The sequence below is a fragment of the Lupinus angustifolius genome, chromosome LG12, assembly GCF_001865875.1.
Source record: "Lupinus angustifolius cultivar Tanjil chromosome LG12, LupAngTanjil_v1.0, whole genome shotgun sequence".
Lineage (NCBI taxonomy): Eukaryota > Viridiplantae > Streptophyta > Magnoliopsida > Fabales > Fabaceae > Lupinus > Lupinus angustifolius.
The window spans coordinates 16,537,477-16,553,503 of record NC_032020.1 but is presented as its reverse complement, the minus strand read 5'-3'; the positions used below and the strand labels follow the sequence as shown (position 1 = coordinate 16,553,503).

At 34.1% G+C, this 16,027-nt stretch overlaps 2 protein-coding genes across 6 annotated transcripts; both read right to left on the bottom strand.

The window, feature by feature from the left end:
- On the bottom strand, window positions 602–2,945 carry LOC109362872 (growth-regulating factor 6-like). Of its 3 annotated transcripts, XM_019608939.1 has the most exons (5): window positions 2,237–2,940; window positions 1,813–2,033; window positions 1,562–1,704; window positions 1,002–1,471; window positions 602–896 (listed from the first exon to the last, which is right to left on the bottom strand). In XM_019608939.1, the coding sequence occupies exons 1-5, from the start codon at window positions 2,421–2,423 to the stop codon at window positions 889–891; spliced, it is 1,029 nt and encodes a 342-aa protein (XP_019464484.1). In that variant the 5' UTR covers window positions 2,424–2,940; the 3' UTR covers window positions 602–888. The 3 variants fall into 3 exon arrangements, with proteins under 3 accessions (XP_019464484.1, XP_019464482.1, XP_019464483.1); XM_019608937.1 differs by having other exon boundaries at window positions 1,562–2,033; window positions 2,237–2,945; XM_019608938.1 differs by having other exon boundaries at window positions 1,002–1,465; window positions 1,562–2,033; window positions 2,237–2,945.
- Window positions 4,695–15,484, bottom strand: LOC109362520. Of its 3 annotated transcripts, none has more exons than XM_019608355.1 (19): window positions 15,463–15,484; window positions 14,160–14,463; window positions 13,621–13,815; window positions 13,270–13,353; window positions 12,689–12,748; window positions 12,016–12,060; window positions 11,463–11,662; window positions 10,141–10,581; window positions 9,522–9,648; window positions 9,236–9,433; window positions 9,020–9,106; window positions 8,533–8,595; window positions 7,911–7,985; window positions 7,755–7,805; window positions 7,198–7,275; window positions 6,493–6,627; window positions 6,091–6,198; window positions 5,366–5,431; window positions 4,695–5,096 (listed from the first exon to the last, which is right to left on the bottom strand). In XM_019608355.1, the coding sequence occupies exons 2-19, from the start codon at window positions 14,451–14,453 to the stop codon at window positions 5,028–5,030; spliced, it is 2,376 nt and encodes a 791-aa protein (XP_019463900.1). In that variant the 5' UTR covers window positions 14,454–14,463; window positions 15,463–15,484; the 3' UTR covers window positions 4,695–5,027. The 3 variants fall into 3 exon arrangements, with proteins under 3 accessions (XP_019463900.1, XP_019463897.1, XP_019463899.1); XM_019608352.1 differs by lacking the exon at window positions 15,463–15,484 and adding an exon at window positions 15,326–15,424; XM_019608354.1 differs by lacking the exon at window positions 15,463–15,484 and adding an exon at window positions 15,332–15,408 and having other exon boundaries at window positions 14,160–14,466.

Genomic DNA, 16,027 nt, shown 5'->3' with positions numbered 1-16,027 from the left:
CTGATTCAAAGAACTGAACTCAGGTCATGTCATTTTCATCGCACGTTTGTACGAGTGTAGCAGTGAACATATATTCATGCAATATCCTAAGGATATTTGATTGAAATTTGGTAAAGCATTAGATACAAGGAACCACATTTCTTTTAAGATTATTTTCATTCATCCATTCATAATAAAGGGTTACTATATTTAACTTTTGTACACACTCCAAACATGACTACACTCCTCTACAAGATTGTACTGCATAAATGAATGTAACTAAATGCTATCCTATCTTCCACAAATAGAAAAATTAAATACCATGCTATCTAAGTGTTTCTTTATAAAATGATGTCAATGTTATTTTGGTTGAAACAAACACATTATTTTTTCTATTTTTTCTGAGCTTATCATCAAGTTTCAGTTCTATCCAGGTGATAAAATATATTAATCAAATGAAATAAATAAATATTAGTGATGAGAAAATCACTTCGGCCAAACCTTGTTTCTTAGTCAAGGGTGTTTCCCTTATTAAGTAATATATGCTTTTTTATTAATAATTAGCAATGAATGAATTTCCATTTGGTTTAGTTCTGGTGTTCAAAAATGACAAATTTGCTAATTAACAAGAGCAGAGAAGGATTAATGAACAAATACAGATATGTTCATCTAATGTTAACTCAAACTATGTTTGGTAGAACAAAGAACAGAACCATGAAAGCAAAATATCATACAAACACAGCACCAGACATTGAATCCCTCCATAGAAGTATTGCTAAATATGGAAAAAAAAATGGTGCAATTAAAAGGAGATAACACAAAATATGAAGTTATGAACTCCACCATGCAATAAGTACATTATTGACCTTAATTTCAGCTACTAGAGGAACCCTTTACTGAAAGCTAAAATCAACCATCTGCAAAACAAAATCATATGTTATAGAAAATAGAGAATATATTATCATTTTAAGGAATAGAAATTAGAACAATATCAAAATGGATAGGGAGTTTCTTTTCATTACCTCGTTGGTTTCTGGAACTGAAAGTTCCAAAATCATGAGAAGTTGGAATAGAGATTGAAAGTTGAGTTGTTGAAGATTTATCATCCAAATCAAGCCATGTACCTCTACTTTTAGGTGGCCATTCATCAAAGAAACGATGAACAGTTTTCTGCTGAGGTGGTTCTTCTTTGTCACCAAGTTTCATGAATTTTTCACACTTGATATCATTATAGAAACCCTGATCTTGCTTTGGTTGTTGTTTTGAGTTGTCACTGAGACTCTGAAGTTGCAAGTAAGAGTATTCATTGTCATTATTGGTTAAACCAGAGAAGTTCCTCTGTTTTGAAGAGGATGGGGAGTTTATACTAAGTGGTGTGAGGTTCCAAGAATCATCAATAGAAGAAGCAGAGAAGCTTCTCATATTCCCAGATGGTTCATTGAAGAAAGCATGTTCATCTACCTCTTCTTTCTGTCCATAAACATACCTGTTCCTTTTTCAACAAATAAAGAAGTAGAGTAACACTGACAAATACAATAAAAATATATATATATTAAGCACTTGAGTTTGAGGCTGGTGTTACCTAGAGTCAGTGTTATTCTGAGAGCAAGAAGCATTGTCAAGAAACAAGGAAGCACTGTTGTTGTCTTGAAAATACAAACCAGTAGAAGAGGGTCTTGAAGGTGGAGGGTGGTGGTAGAGGAAAGAGTGTTGCTGAAGATGAGAACCATATGAAGAAGAAGAATGTTGATGAGGGTGGTGGTGGAAAATGTTCTGAGCTGTTGTTGGGGCTAATGCAGGGTTGTTTTTGGTTATTGATAAGATTGAAGAGGGTGTTGTTGAAGTTGAAGAAGCATAAGTGTTGTTTGTAGTTTTTAAAACTTCCACAGGCTTTCTTGAACGGTTTTTGCCCCTATGCATGTGTCTCTCACAGTACTTAGAATCTGGGTATGCCTCTTTTGAGCACCTCCATTTTTTCCCATCTGTTCTTCTGCACCTACCTGGCTCTGGGTCTATTTTTCTTCCCAAACCCATTGGCAAATAGTTCCACCGAACTGCACTCACCCAAAAAAAAAACCTTTTTGTGACTCCAACTTTTCAGTCAAGAATAACCAAAAAAAATGCTAAATAGTTTTTCTAATCTAGTGTTGTTAATGTATTAAGAAGTAAAGTTTTTAGTTTTGTTTTTTTATTCCTTAAACAGTATTGTAGTCACTATTTAGCAATACTACTGAAATAGGAGTTAATATTGACTTACAGTGTTGAGGGTGGTGAGGCAAAAGCCTTGAAGAGATAGGAGAATCCAAGTAGCTTCTTTTGATACTGAAGATTAGATCAGGTGGAATGGAAATACCTGAAGCAATGTACTTGTAGATAAGAGCTTGATGTTCAAGCTCTTGCCACTGAGATGGGGTAAATGGGAACTTGTTCCTTCTATTCATCATCAACCAAAAAGAGAGAAAAACAGGAGAAACAACAACAAATGAAACAGAACTTGTTGAGTGCAGTGAAAAGGAGAAGAGAGTGTAGTGATTATGGTAGGTTATTTTAGTTTATAAGCCTGGGAGGAGTAGAGTAGGTATATTTATTTCAGGGACCATTGAGCTACAGAATCTTCTGTACATTGATAAACAAGTAATGGTTCTGATTATTACAGTGCTGCATACCAAAGCACTATCTCTTTCTCTCTCTATCTCTCTTTTGCTGCTATGGTTGTGACTGCACACTTCTCTGTTGCTACCTGCTTCTGCTTCTGCAAATAACCTGTCTTTCTGGCACCCCTTGTCTCTGACATCTTTACTGAAATCCATAAACTAAGAGGAGAGAGAAAGAAAAGGGGTACTAAATACAAAAGAGGAAATAGTTATTATTGGTATTATTGTATACTATAGTATTCTGAAGAGTTGGTATCTGAAGCAAATGCTTGTCTGAGAAGATTGTACGGTTTCAGCTTTTACTACTACTGACCTATTTACTTTTTCTGTTCCTTTACCTCAGAGAGTCAGAACCCCACCCTCCCCACTTACTATTTGACCCTTTTTTCCATTTTGGAAATGTAGAAAATGATAGATGCACACAAATGACTCTAAAGTCACAGGGTGGGTCTCATAAATTCAGATTCTTTGCCTTGTAATTTTTTTCCTTTTGTACTTATCAAAATGAAAGTGGATTATATCCTTAAACAAAACTTAACTGTATTGTTAAGGGTTTTAATTTTTCTAAAAGGAAAAAAATTTGAACACCACTTGTCCTCATGGGCAGTTTCATAGCCATACATGTTAGATATTTGTTAAAGTAAAAAAAAAAAGTGCAGATGCATGAATTATGAACATTTATTTAACAGGGACTACTTTTTGTTGTCCTTTTGCTAGTTCCATTCAAAAAGAAGTTGCACATTCTATTAAAGTTAGGCCACTTAGCTAATCCAAGTACTAATTCTGATATAGTACTAAGTTGGCTCATTGGCTTGAGCTATTAAAAACTTCTTTCTTATCAAACTGAATTTGAGTAAAACAAGATTTTAGCTAATTAAACTCAGCTTATCTCAACTCATTCCCAACTGTTATAGTTTAGTAGTCCAACATATATTTGAACAATGCCTAAGAAAACAGTGCAGATAATGTGAGCATAGTCTTAGCAAAACAAGAAGGTATGAAGACATAACGTTTCAATTCAAAGAAACTAAAGCTGGTCAACCAAAAGAGCCATATTAGTAAAATGAGAGAGAGAGAGAGAGAGAGAGAGAGTGGCATGATTATTTATGCTGTTTGGTTGCATTAAAACCTTAGGAGCTATATTTGCATTTTATGTTATGTACATGTGGGGGTTCCTTGGAACAGTTTTTATCTCCCTTGCCGTAGCAGACTCAGTTGCCTAAAAAATCCTTGTACCTTTATTAATGAGAGAAAGGTGCAAGGCTGGAAGCAACATTTGTACTCTTTCCATTATTTGTTCCACTTTATCAAAACAAAGAGCTTGTGGTCTAGTAGCATGCCACACACCTTTATATTTGGTAACCATAGTTGACATTAAATTCTCTCACATTTTGTATCTTTCTGTAATGCCAATGGAGGCAAATATATTATAGCCTCAAAATATTTGGAGAAGTGCATATTGAGTTTCATTGAACATAAGTTGAATTTGAATGCATGACTTTTGCACTTACCTTGATTTACATCCCAGTTCTAAAGTACACATCATGTCGGAGAACATTTTTAGGTACCCATTCCAACACGTTCAATCATCTCTCAGGCAAAACTAGAACACTCCTCACTAGCTTCTGTACATCTAGACCCACCTTCTCAAGACTAAAAAATAACTTGTTATATGATTATTTGCAAGGATTATGCCCTACATAACGCAGTAATTTGAAGGTTTGGACAAGCTGTTAAGAGTAAAAGAAAATATTCCAAAGGGGTTTACCTTTTTACATATATTTTTAAAGAATCCCAAGAACTAGATGTGACGCCTTTCCTCATCATCCCAATTTTGCAATCTTTTCCTCAGACTCAAATCACAAGTACTCATTGGGTAGGTATACAACAATGATACAAACATCAACAGAAGCTATTGAATTCCCTTAAAAAACACATACTTTCATGTTTGCTATGTTATTTGTTTTTGTTTCAACGAACAAACACAAGGTTTATCTGGAATGGACTTACATAAACAACCTGCATCAAATTAAATTATTTAAACAAATTATTGATAATCCAATCAGGACCATGATGCCATTGATCCCAAATCCTGCTTCCAATAAGAATAATATAGGTAGCATTTTTCTAATACAAACTTAAGAGCATAAATAAGGTTTGCTATATTTACATTTTATATGAAACCCTATAGAAAAACTATAATACTAAGCTATATATCATTGAACTTTTTGTTTACAGGTGCTGCAGAAAGCCTCAAGGAGAAGAAGGGCCGGGGGCAACTCGGATAAAGACGTCAAGGAAAAAATTCTCTCCCAATATGGGAATATAACACTGAACTTGAGTTCAAGCTTGAAACAGAGCCACAACATTCCCAGAAAGTGTTGTATGGCAGCACTATTCCTTCTGGAAGAAGGAGAGAATAAGATCTGTATGTACAGAAAAGAGCTGTGTATCCACGAAAAGCTGTTCAGCACAAGGCAACAAAGAAGAAAAATCAGCATTGGTGGTCAGAATACAATACCAGAACAGAAAAAAGTCTATTAATGTAGAAGTGCTTGTCATCTAAAAATCATGTAACAATTCCAGGATTGAAAACTAGATTTTGGGACTGAATAACAAAAAGCAGAAATATTTTGTGAGTCGATTATGATAATTTAAAACTTACAAGCAAATAGGAGAAAAAATTGTTCCCATAGTTAACATAAAGAATGATGTAAGCTTAAGAAATAAACCTTCATAAAAGATCGATCACGGTAAGGGAATGAGTCGATGAAACTCTCCTTTAAAAGCAAGGATACCTGAAGGTACAAGCCATCATCTCAGATCATAATATTCATTAAAATATGCAATTTGCAGTGCAAGTCAATGCATATAAATGGTGACAGACATCAAGGCATGCCTTTCAGTTATTTTTTTTAAGTATAACATAATACACTCCTATTTATTTATGTAATTTTGTTTACTGAACTAATAATAAAATCACCTCATTAATTTCACTCAAACAAAAGGCAAATTCAAACATCTAGGCATCATTTCCATCAAGGTTTAAACTATAGCATACAACACATAACCTAAGGTGCACATCTAACCATGTCTAATTGCCTTGAGATATATAGTAGGAGCCAGTGTTACTAATATCACAGAAATTGAAAAAATAGGTAACAAGTTATCCCCAAATAATGTAGTTATTAGAAACAATTTGACCATGAAAGGACTGTGGCGTTTCTAAGATCGAAGAATTAGGTACTGACTTAAAAAAGACATTTGCAAATTCACCACTCCATAACAGGAATTAACAGCATAATAAATAAATAAAAAGGTGGCCCAACCTTATCCCCACAGGCATAGAGGTTGTTAATCACATGATAAATAATTGCTATTATGGGGGGGGGGGATTATGTCCCAAGTATGTGAATGTAATAGGTATAAGATAATGCATGGAGACAAAAATAGAGACCTTGTCGTCATTGGACTGTACATTGGTAATTGTGTGAGAACGGATATTACAGCAAAGAGAATCCAAGTATGATCTTAACACTGAAAGGAACCCCTTCGCAGCTTCAGTCTGTAGGACAAACTAACACTCATGAGAATAACAGACTAAAACATGGAGACGTGTTAGTTAACAGTTCGACGTGGAAACAACAATGACAAACCAGAAAATCTACAACAATTTTTCTGAGGATGCAAACTATAATGAACTTCCAGAAGACTGAATAACTACTTTGTACAAAATAGCTCATGAAAAACTTGATATTAGTGCACCCAAGCATGACTGACTTATGTAATAATGAAGATACCAAAAGCTGATAATAAGAGCAAGAAGTGGATAATGATGAGATCATTAAGAATGGCACACCTGCACTTCGGTGCATTCATATACTGGCCTTTTTCTACCCAAGTAACTTTCCCCTACAAGTGTTGCATGATAAGAACGTAAAGAAGAGACTAGCTCTTTTTGTCTTGGCAGTTGTGGTATTGTTGGTGACTTCACCTATTGCAACATAATAGCACTATGATAAGAAACCATGTGTCTGTGCTACTCGAAGATACCATACAGAGACAGTCAAACAACAAATTAGCAGATAACCACACGAAAATCAAATAATTGTAGGAGCTAAACCACCATCCTCCTCTGGGGAGGATAAAAGTATGGCTAATCTCATTTGTACTCACAATGTATCATAAATATCTAACAGTTGTCCGGTGTAAAAATAAATGTCGAGTAGTCTCAGAATCTAGAAATACACAACATAACAATTAGAAAGGAGTTCTTTCTGTGTTATCCAAACTTGCAACAAATCATTAGGAATTCAGGAGATGATTAATCTTTAACCCAACTAATTAGTTGAATCCTGAATGTATTTTACACAAGTAAATGGAAAAAACAATGCAAGTACTACAAAAAATCAACGATACATAGATTGATATTATCCTTCATTTGAAGCCATAACATTTCAGTAATTGAAGAAAAAAAATGTCATTCACACAAATGGTCAGTTAATTGTCAGAGGAAATAGTTCATTTTTTAGCATTGAAAAATTGCAAGCAAAACATTACACACCTGGTTTCTATTGGCATCAACCAGAATAACATTGGTTAACTTCAACTGAACTTCACTGTTCTTTTTCTTTATACCAACCTAAAGAATTAATTTTGCCAGCAGTCAGACATCAGGAATGGTATTATCAATTTAAGGGTTAAATTAAAAACAGTTGAACCTCAAACCAAATATAAAACTAAAGACTCGAATAAGGTTGTTGCCTAGTGACCATAAGGTCACAGGTTCAAATACCGGAAACACTCTTTCTGTTTGTGGGAGTAAGGTTGCATACATCTACCATGCCCAGACCCCACTAAGTGGGAGTTTCGTGCACTAGGCCACCTTTTTTTACTCCAGTAGCAAACAGAAAACTTTATCTTCCAACATATGAAAGGTAATATAAAATATTTTACCACTCCAAAGAAATATATTCATTATTAATGCCTAAAGCGAAAATACGACGTGTGCAGGGGCAAGTACTAAGCATGTATTTAAAAGAACAAAATAATCCAAAATGCCTGACTTCAGCAGCCAGAAAATATTATTAACACAGAAAGCAAGAGGAACCAAATACTCACTACAAAAGGGACAGGTGCATCCAAAAACTCAAGCATGTCATTTGGTAAAACCTGGAAAATCATGTTCTCATCAAATACCGTAAGGTGGAAAAGGGAAATAGAGATTAACTGTAAAAATAATATTCACTTTAACAATTAAAAGGGAAGAAATCAAACCGGCATCAGCAGGCTTTGCCATTGGTAAGGCCTGATTAGCGGAATAACCGATAAAACTAAAGCAGATAAGATTCCCTGGACGTAAAGAAAATTTAAAATTATATATAAACAAGCCAAGGCAGAAAAACTAAAATGGACTATGATGAATAGTGAAATATTTTTGCAGTTAAATTCATCAAATCATATTCCCAAAGATGGACGGTGAAGCATAGTTGTCATATTTACCAAGACAAGTATAGACATTTATATTTCATGATGAAAGTGATTCGATCATAAAACTAGTGGATAAAAATAGTGGTGTAAGAGTTGCAGATGATGAACATGACTTATTAAAAATAAGCAGCAATGGCTGATCACATATGCGTAAGCACATAAGCAAGGCCAACACAACAATGAGAGAAACTAAAATACCAATATAAATGTACCTAATAGAGCAGGGACCTATCAATAAGGGACATTAATATTGCCAAAGGAAAAAAAAAATTACAAACAATAGCTCAGATAATTTGATATCAATATAACTATAGCACATGGTACATCATCATAATTATTATTATATTATTATAATATTATCTATCTTTTTTGTAAAATAAATAATTAACGTTTGAGGTACATGACATACCAAATTAGAACATACAACAACTATCTGCTTCTCTAACAAAACTCCTGCAAAGAATGTTAACACCTGCATGGTGCAGAATGGACACACAATCAGTTAAAAGAAACTCTTATACAAGCATTATAAAACTGTTAAAGTTGGATCACTGAATTGCAACTTGTGGAGAAAACTGCCACATTAAACTCACAAACCCAAGATGCATAATTTTGCCCTTAATTTGGCCACAGTTGAAGTAACCAACATATACTTAATATCAGATCTTCAGTTTAAATATTCATAGACATTAACAAAGTGATGTCTCCAAAAATAACATATCTAACTTATAATCAAGACTGAGTACAAAATTTCAGCTTTTTCAGACTTCAGAAATGGCAAGATCAGCCATCATGCTACCCCTCCAAATAAAAATATGAAAGAAAAGAAGAAAAAATGTAGAATATGCCCTGTGCCTAAATATTTCACTAATCAAAGACCAAAGCATAAAACATACATTTTCAAGTCTCAAGGTGCCACATATGCATGCCACGGCCCATATAGATAACGAAGTTGCCTCTTCTGTCAGAAGAGCATTATGTGCCTGTGAGGAATAAATAATAAAGTACAGTAATTACCATGAACATATGACTAACAAACAGAAGACAAAAATCTTGAAAATCTAAATCCGAATGAACGAAATTTCTTCAAATCAAAAGTTATGTCAGCATACATTGGCTATTTCCAGACCAGTACTGAAAGATTTCAAATCAACTGTTGAACCCCCAAAACGTTGTACTGTCTCAGCTAATCTATGATATTCCAAGGGATGCAGGTGGTCCAAAGGATGAAATGTAAGGGTTGAGCCTCTAGCAGGGCAATTTAAATGGTAATACTCGCTTATAATCTGTAGTTGACCATGGTTATTTTCCTGGGAATTGGTAAAGTACCATCAGATATAAAATATCATCACAAAAGACCAGACAAGAACAGCTCCAAGTGCATTTAAAGCTACAAACCTTAGCCCAGTTAAGAATATCATGTAAGTCATTTAAATCCTCTTGGCCAGAGAAAGATGCATCTTCAGTCTCATTATCATCAACATCACTCCTAAAATTTCCATCTTCACAAGGAGAGCCTTGGAAACTGCATAAAGCAGATCATATGTTTAAGATGAATCACATAGAAGAAAGGGGCAACAAAATATAGTCCTCTAAAAGAAAATTACACACGAAAACACAATTTTTTTAGATAAATGAAGAATAATTAAAAGAAAGAAATAAAGAATACAAAGAGAAGACAGGAGAATAAGCTATTCTCTGTTGATAAAACAACCATATGATAGATAAAGTAAAATATAAAAAAGCAATGCAAAGACATTATTTGAAGAGAGTACTTTAATCCCTCTGCACATCTACCAAAGAGACTCCCAAAAAAGAAACTTCGGAACGCATGCAATAGAGTCCATGGAAGCAACCCTTGAGTTCAAAATTTCAAATATATGAGCATTTCACTCCAACAAAAGATCAAACAAACTATCTACTAGGGAGAAAATAGAGTGAACACACTAGAATTGAACCAATATATACTAATATACTACATTTCTTAACAGAACAACTAAGCTTCACAGCCATGCACCTGCAGGAAGATTCAGAGCTTTCATACTGGGAATAGCGCAGGAGGGGGAAAATAGCATTGGGTAAATGTCTATCTTCTGATATTTTATAGGTTGCAAAAGCACCTCCATACTGATCAATATCCTCAGAATTTGTAGGGCCAGATTCTTCTTCAGCTGTTGCCCTATTAGTTTCAGGATCGGTAGGAACAACAATGTCATAAGTAACCATTTGGTGCTCTTGGTGAGCATCACTCACAATGTTTTCCGCGGTGGAACTTCCTAAGAATGATTGAGAAACTCTTGGATTTTTATCCAATCTGTCTTCTACTGCTCCATCACTAAACAACTTACTCTCGAAATTGTCTTCTGAATTTTCTCCCTCGTAGTTACCTTCAAAAAATTCTAAATTTAAATCTCCAGCACCTTTTGTCAACCGCTCTAGCCTTTCTTGTGTGAAGATGCTACAGAGATATTAGCACAATAAGATGAGTAAAAAAACTATCATATGCTAGATAGTAAACAATTCTATGTTTCATGCATAAGAATATAATGTGTAAGCATATATTATCCATAATTCAAATGATTTCATCGAAATAGACAGATAACATGCAGTATGCCATCTTGTTAGCCACAAGAAAAAAGTAAAATGAGAAAAATATTTCACTTCAATTTCCAGAATATATTGACCTTAATTTTCCGATGTAAAAAACTTCTTCATCAAGCCCCAAAAAAAGTCTAAAATAACCTTTAAACATTTGAAGTTCGTAGATTAAGGGCAAAAGAAATAACAAAAACAGATAAAGCTCCTTACTATATTTGTTGACTACTCTTTCACATAAAGTTTGTATAATATTCAGTTACTTTCGACCCATCTATTATTTGTTTTATCCAACCTTTGGACATCAACAAACCAGTTTATTCCCTGCAGTAACCTCTGTTGGTATGTGTGTGAGTGCATGTGGACATGTATTCTGCCCAAGTATGCAAGTACTTAAGCTGACTGTCTCTTAAAATTGCTTATTTTGCAATCTTTAACTGCTATTTACTTTCAGGATGCATTAATATGAGAAAAATGCAAATCTTCCATACATCGGTCTCCACTTCAAACAGAAAAATCTTCATATTAGTATGCTTAGTTGATCACACAGACAATGCAATTTCACAAATACTATCATATATAGAAGGTTTCTTAAAGTACTAAAGATTAATCCCATTAAACCCTCTCAGATCAGAAAATTACTTGAGATGTCCTTTCAACATTTAATGCATTAAATGCACACAAAAATCAAATATCTTCTATATCTCACTTCCCATCAGACGACTCTGGATAATAAATACCTACCTATTTAATACACTAAAGTGCAATTCAAAAAATGGAAGCCTCGAAAGAATGCAGTAACATCTCTGTGTGGTAAATATTTGGCGCCTCAAAGAAGAGTAAGATGGCTGCTTATCAGAAACCAGAGAGAGCAACCCAGAGGGTCTGTGCACTAGTTCTTCAACTAAGACACAACACCCGTAAAGTACAGAATTATCAGCACCCTGTGAAATTAAAAGGAAAAGTGACATTGTTAGCTTAATACAAAAAATAAAATACAAATAAAGCATTGTCTGGTAGAGTGCATTCGGGACAAAATAAGAAAGGAAATTGTTGATGCATATGAAGTAAAAACTAGGCTCTATGAGAACTGCTCTAGGTCTACTTGACTGCTCTTAGTATATATACCCTAGTCTTTCCCAGTCCCCACACTAGAGCTCTGCACATTTAAAAAAAACTAGGCTCTAGTCCAAATGCATCAACCATTTACTTTCTGAATCCACTCTTCCAAAGAATGCACAACTATAGATAGGGGGAGTCAAAGCAGGCAACAAAATAACAAGATTACTTCAGATACCTGTAACCTGAATACAAATGACATATCTCTTTGTTTAAGGTGTTCCTGCAATATAAAAATGGCCGCAAGTTCTCAGTATTTAACAGATTAGATATCCCTCCAACTGTACCAAATTGAGAAGGTTGGCAACACTTAGAAGTAAATAAAAAATTGATGACAAATATCTGATATAGTTAATATAATTCTCTTTAAAAGCGGCAAAACCCCAGATTGTTAGTTATCCATTGTAACAGGCGGTTACTGAGCCTGCAGAAGATAACCTTCCTTGATTAAAAGCATAAATGTCTCAGGAACCAGAATCTGAAACATGTGTCTGTGGGCTAGGAAACATGGATTTGAAAGACTGATTGATAACTATATACCGTCTTCGGTTTTAAATAACTGCAATATGATATCATCATGCAAACAACTTCAAGAAAGAAGCGATGTGCTAGAAGCCTAGAACTACATTCCTTTGTCCAAGTTTCCAACATTATCATACCAGATCTATAAACAACGAAGTTGTAGATGCAGGGTAACCAGACTGACAAAGATGGATACATCAATTCCGTGAATTAATTAATAACTGGTAATTCACTTAAAATGGGAGGGAAAGCTATAATCACATCATTCAAATATTAATTAATAAAATCATAAATTAATATTATTGGAATTATAACATTGCATAAATTACCTGCCCAAAAAGAATTTCATTCAACTCGCTCATGGAAGGGGTTCTCTCCACAGCACGAACCTAAAATTACATCCAAGGAAAAAAGTGATAAGAAAACACCTACTCAAAAGCTCTGCAAAAGTTAATTGGATATGATTATGAATTAAAAAGAACTCAAGACAAGGCAGACACATAGATGATTCTATTGATCCCAATAATTTAAATACATGAACTAAGGTCGATATTGGTCACTCTGATTTTTTCAGCTAGTATACTTTATAAACAGTGGGTACCTAGTCTAGGTAAACAGACATGATCTGATTCATTGCACAATTTTATTGCTCATCCTATTTCCACCCTACTGTTGCCATTTATACTACCCCAAGTAGAAGGTTGAATCTCCAAAATCATCGTCACACTCACACCCTAGTCCTTAGAGATGGGTTCAGTGCCAGTTGAGCAACAAGCTCATTGGCATTTTTTTCCCATTTCCAATTTCTGTTTTCATCTTTACCTATTTAGATAATGTTAATGATGGTGGTGGTGAATCTGGTGATATAAGATAGGGGAGAAGAGAAATTTTCATTTAGCATACACCTAACCTCCAAGCCTCCTGGGAAGCAGAAAGAAAGAAGATCCTTGTATTTAAGAGGCAACCGTTTTTCTGGAGGGTAAACAAATAAGACCTGAAAATAATTAATATCCAGTGTTAATGATAGTGATATATTTGAATCTAAATCCAATTTAAAGACTGTAATCAATAAAGTTTCTAGTGGTCATATTAGTAAAATTGTAATGCGAATACATTCGACACAAGTACAATTAACATTGACAATAAGAATATTAGTTAGGGCAACCTAGTGCATAACCTTATCCTTGCAAGCAAAGAAGTTGTTTCCATGAAAAAGAATATTAATTATAACAATTCAACCTTTGTTAGCAAAGATCACAACCTGAGGTTCAATATTGATATTGGGTCCTATACGAGATTGATTTTGATAACCAAGTGCACTTCTAAATTTGCCAGAGCCTTCAAACTTTTTATCAACATATTGCCTTTGCAGTGCATGAACATCACAATTAGGATGAAGTCCAACAACCACCATGCTCTCAAACAGCCGTGAGGGCTCCTTCCATGACTTATGGTCCTGTGAACTCAAATAAATGGGAGAGTATATGAGAACAATAAAGGACAATTTAGCTCATGAACTTGCGCAGTGGCGCAAGAAAAAGATACAAATCCTAAAAATTGATAATGACATGCAGATTGAAGTAACGGGAGAACAGGTACAACAGTTTAGCTGAAAGTTCAAATAAGTAAAACACATTAGACCTCAACTCCTAGAAGAAATACAAGGAAGAGGAAGCATTCAAAACCAAGTGCCTAAGATCCTACATTAACAAGTAGCTTAAGCTTTGTTTATAGTTCACACTCAAACGACTAGAAGGAACGTGCAATACTGGTACACTAAATCACACTATTGTACCATACCATGTGCTGCAACTGAAAGTTTGCAGCCCATTGACGCTTCAAACTAGTCAGGATTTCTGGATTGTAATTTGTATTAACATCTGTTGGGCGTGAAAAGCCTTTTATCATATTCGTAACTTGATGCTGCAGTCTTTGAAATTGACTACCACCACTATCATCTTTGGATGAATATATCACCGATGGATTTGGAGAATTAGCAGCAACTGCTCTAGCTACATCCTCGGTTGTCTGCTTAAATAATAAAGCACCCCAACTTGGGCTACCTGAACCTTTCTCCTTATCATCTTCAGTCATTTGTTCTTACCTAAACATTATAAATTACGACTCGGATAAATAACAATTTCATGTATGTAACAATAATTCAAATAAAAGAACAGACAGAACTAAAGCTACATTAAATCTCATATCCATTCTTAATTATTGTGAATAATGAAACATGGAGCATAGTTATGGCCACAGACAAGTATACTGATAAGCAAACAAAATTTGAAACTCTCAAGCAGTAATTATAATATTTCAATGCCATTTTATGGCAGAACTTCAGATATACTTGTTTTTCATGTCAATCTATTATTAAAATCCTGGTATTAAACTGATCCAAAGTGCTATTAAAAAGCTACTTTCTCACTAGCATTAGTAAATAAACCCAGTCACTGAATATCGAACAAATAACACTCATTTCCCATTTTCCCATGTCTCTCATCCAAAGATATAAACAGTGAATCAGTAACAGCTTTCACACAACAAAGAAGCTTAAGTATGCAGAGAATAAAATTCGTCCTTTTTTGCTCAAGGAAAAATAATATCCGATTTTACACTCATAATTCTTCAAAAGATGCATCAGTATGTTTTGTTTCATGTTCTTTCTGCTCTGTCTGTTACTCTTGCTGAAAAAACAGAGCCAGCTAAAATCATGCACCAATTGAATGAAACACAACCCAAATAAAGAAAAAGAACATTTCAATTGAATTGAAGCAGATCATAGTAAGTTGTAGTACCCCAACAACCATCATCCAAACACCCAAAAAAAGAAAGAAACTTTGATCGTTCTGATTATAAATAAAATATAACAAAAACAGGTAAAAATAGAAATTGAATTGGGCATGCAAAGAGCTGAAATTGGATGCAGTGAAATTCACATATAAAAAAAGAAAAGAGAAAGTAACCTGATATGAAAATAAAGGGAATGAGAGAAAAGTATAGAATGATAGATAGTTGAGGCAAAAAAGCTGTTGGGTCTAGCACAGGGATAGAGGAATTGTTATTATTTAAGCTTAATTAAACTAAACTAAACTAAACTTACCAACTTGTTCAAACAGTTTACCCTTCCATGTGAATGAAATGAAATGTATATTATAATTAGAATAATTTATTAGATAAGGAAATTATTGTTGGAAGTGAAAAAGAAGGAAATATAATAATGTGGGAAATTGTTAAGTGTTTCTTTGCAGGCCTTATTTTGTTTGTGCTTATTACTTTACTGCCTCTGTCTCACTTCCAAGTCACAGAGTCTATCATATATTACACATAGTTCCTTCCTTTTCCATGCAAGACTATATGGTGGTTCCAAACTAGTTATAATATGACTTAAATCTGTATATTGATAATGTCAAGTTTTTATATTGTAAACATATCATCCATCATTGATTTGTATTATTTTTGTTTTGACAATCAATGATAGTTAATAAATCAATGGTGAATAATTTGCTGACGATATAAAAAATATTTGTACTATCAATGTATATATATATCAAATATTTACAATATATCGACATACTTGGGAAAAACATATCGCCATCCTTTCAAGATTCTCTTCTCTTTAATCGGTAACATGTGCATCCAATCAATGGCTCTAATCCATTTCATTA

Coding starts and splice junctions, on each gene's coding strand:
- LOC109362520 (XM_019608355.1), bottom strand. CDS start 14,453: ATGACTGAAGATGATAAGGAGAAAGGTTCAGGTAGCCCAAGTTGGGGT. Junction 13,816..14,159: donor ACTTTCAGTTGCAGCACATG/GTATGGTACAAT, acceptor TTGAGTTCACAG/GACCATAAGTCATGGAAGGA. Junction 7,986..8,532: donor TTGTTGTATGTTCTAATTTG/GTATGTCATGTA, acceptor CTTTACGTCCAG/GGAATCTTATCTGCTTTAGT.
- LOC109362872 (XM_019608937.1), bottom strand. CDS start 2,423: ATGATGAATAGAAGGAACAAGTTCCCATTTACCCCATCTCAGTGGCAA. Junction 2,034..2,236: donor GCCTCACCACCCTCAACACT/GTAAGTCAATAT, acceptor GGGTGAGTGCAG/TTCGGTGGAACTATTTGCCA. Junction 1,472..1,561: donor CAGAATAACACTGACTCTAG/GTAACACCAGCC, acceptor TTGTTGAAAAAG/GAACAGGTATGTTTATGGAC.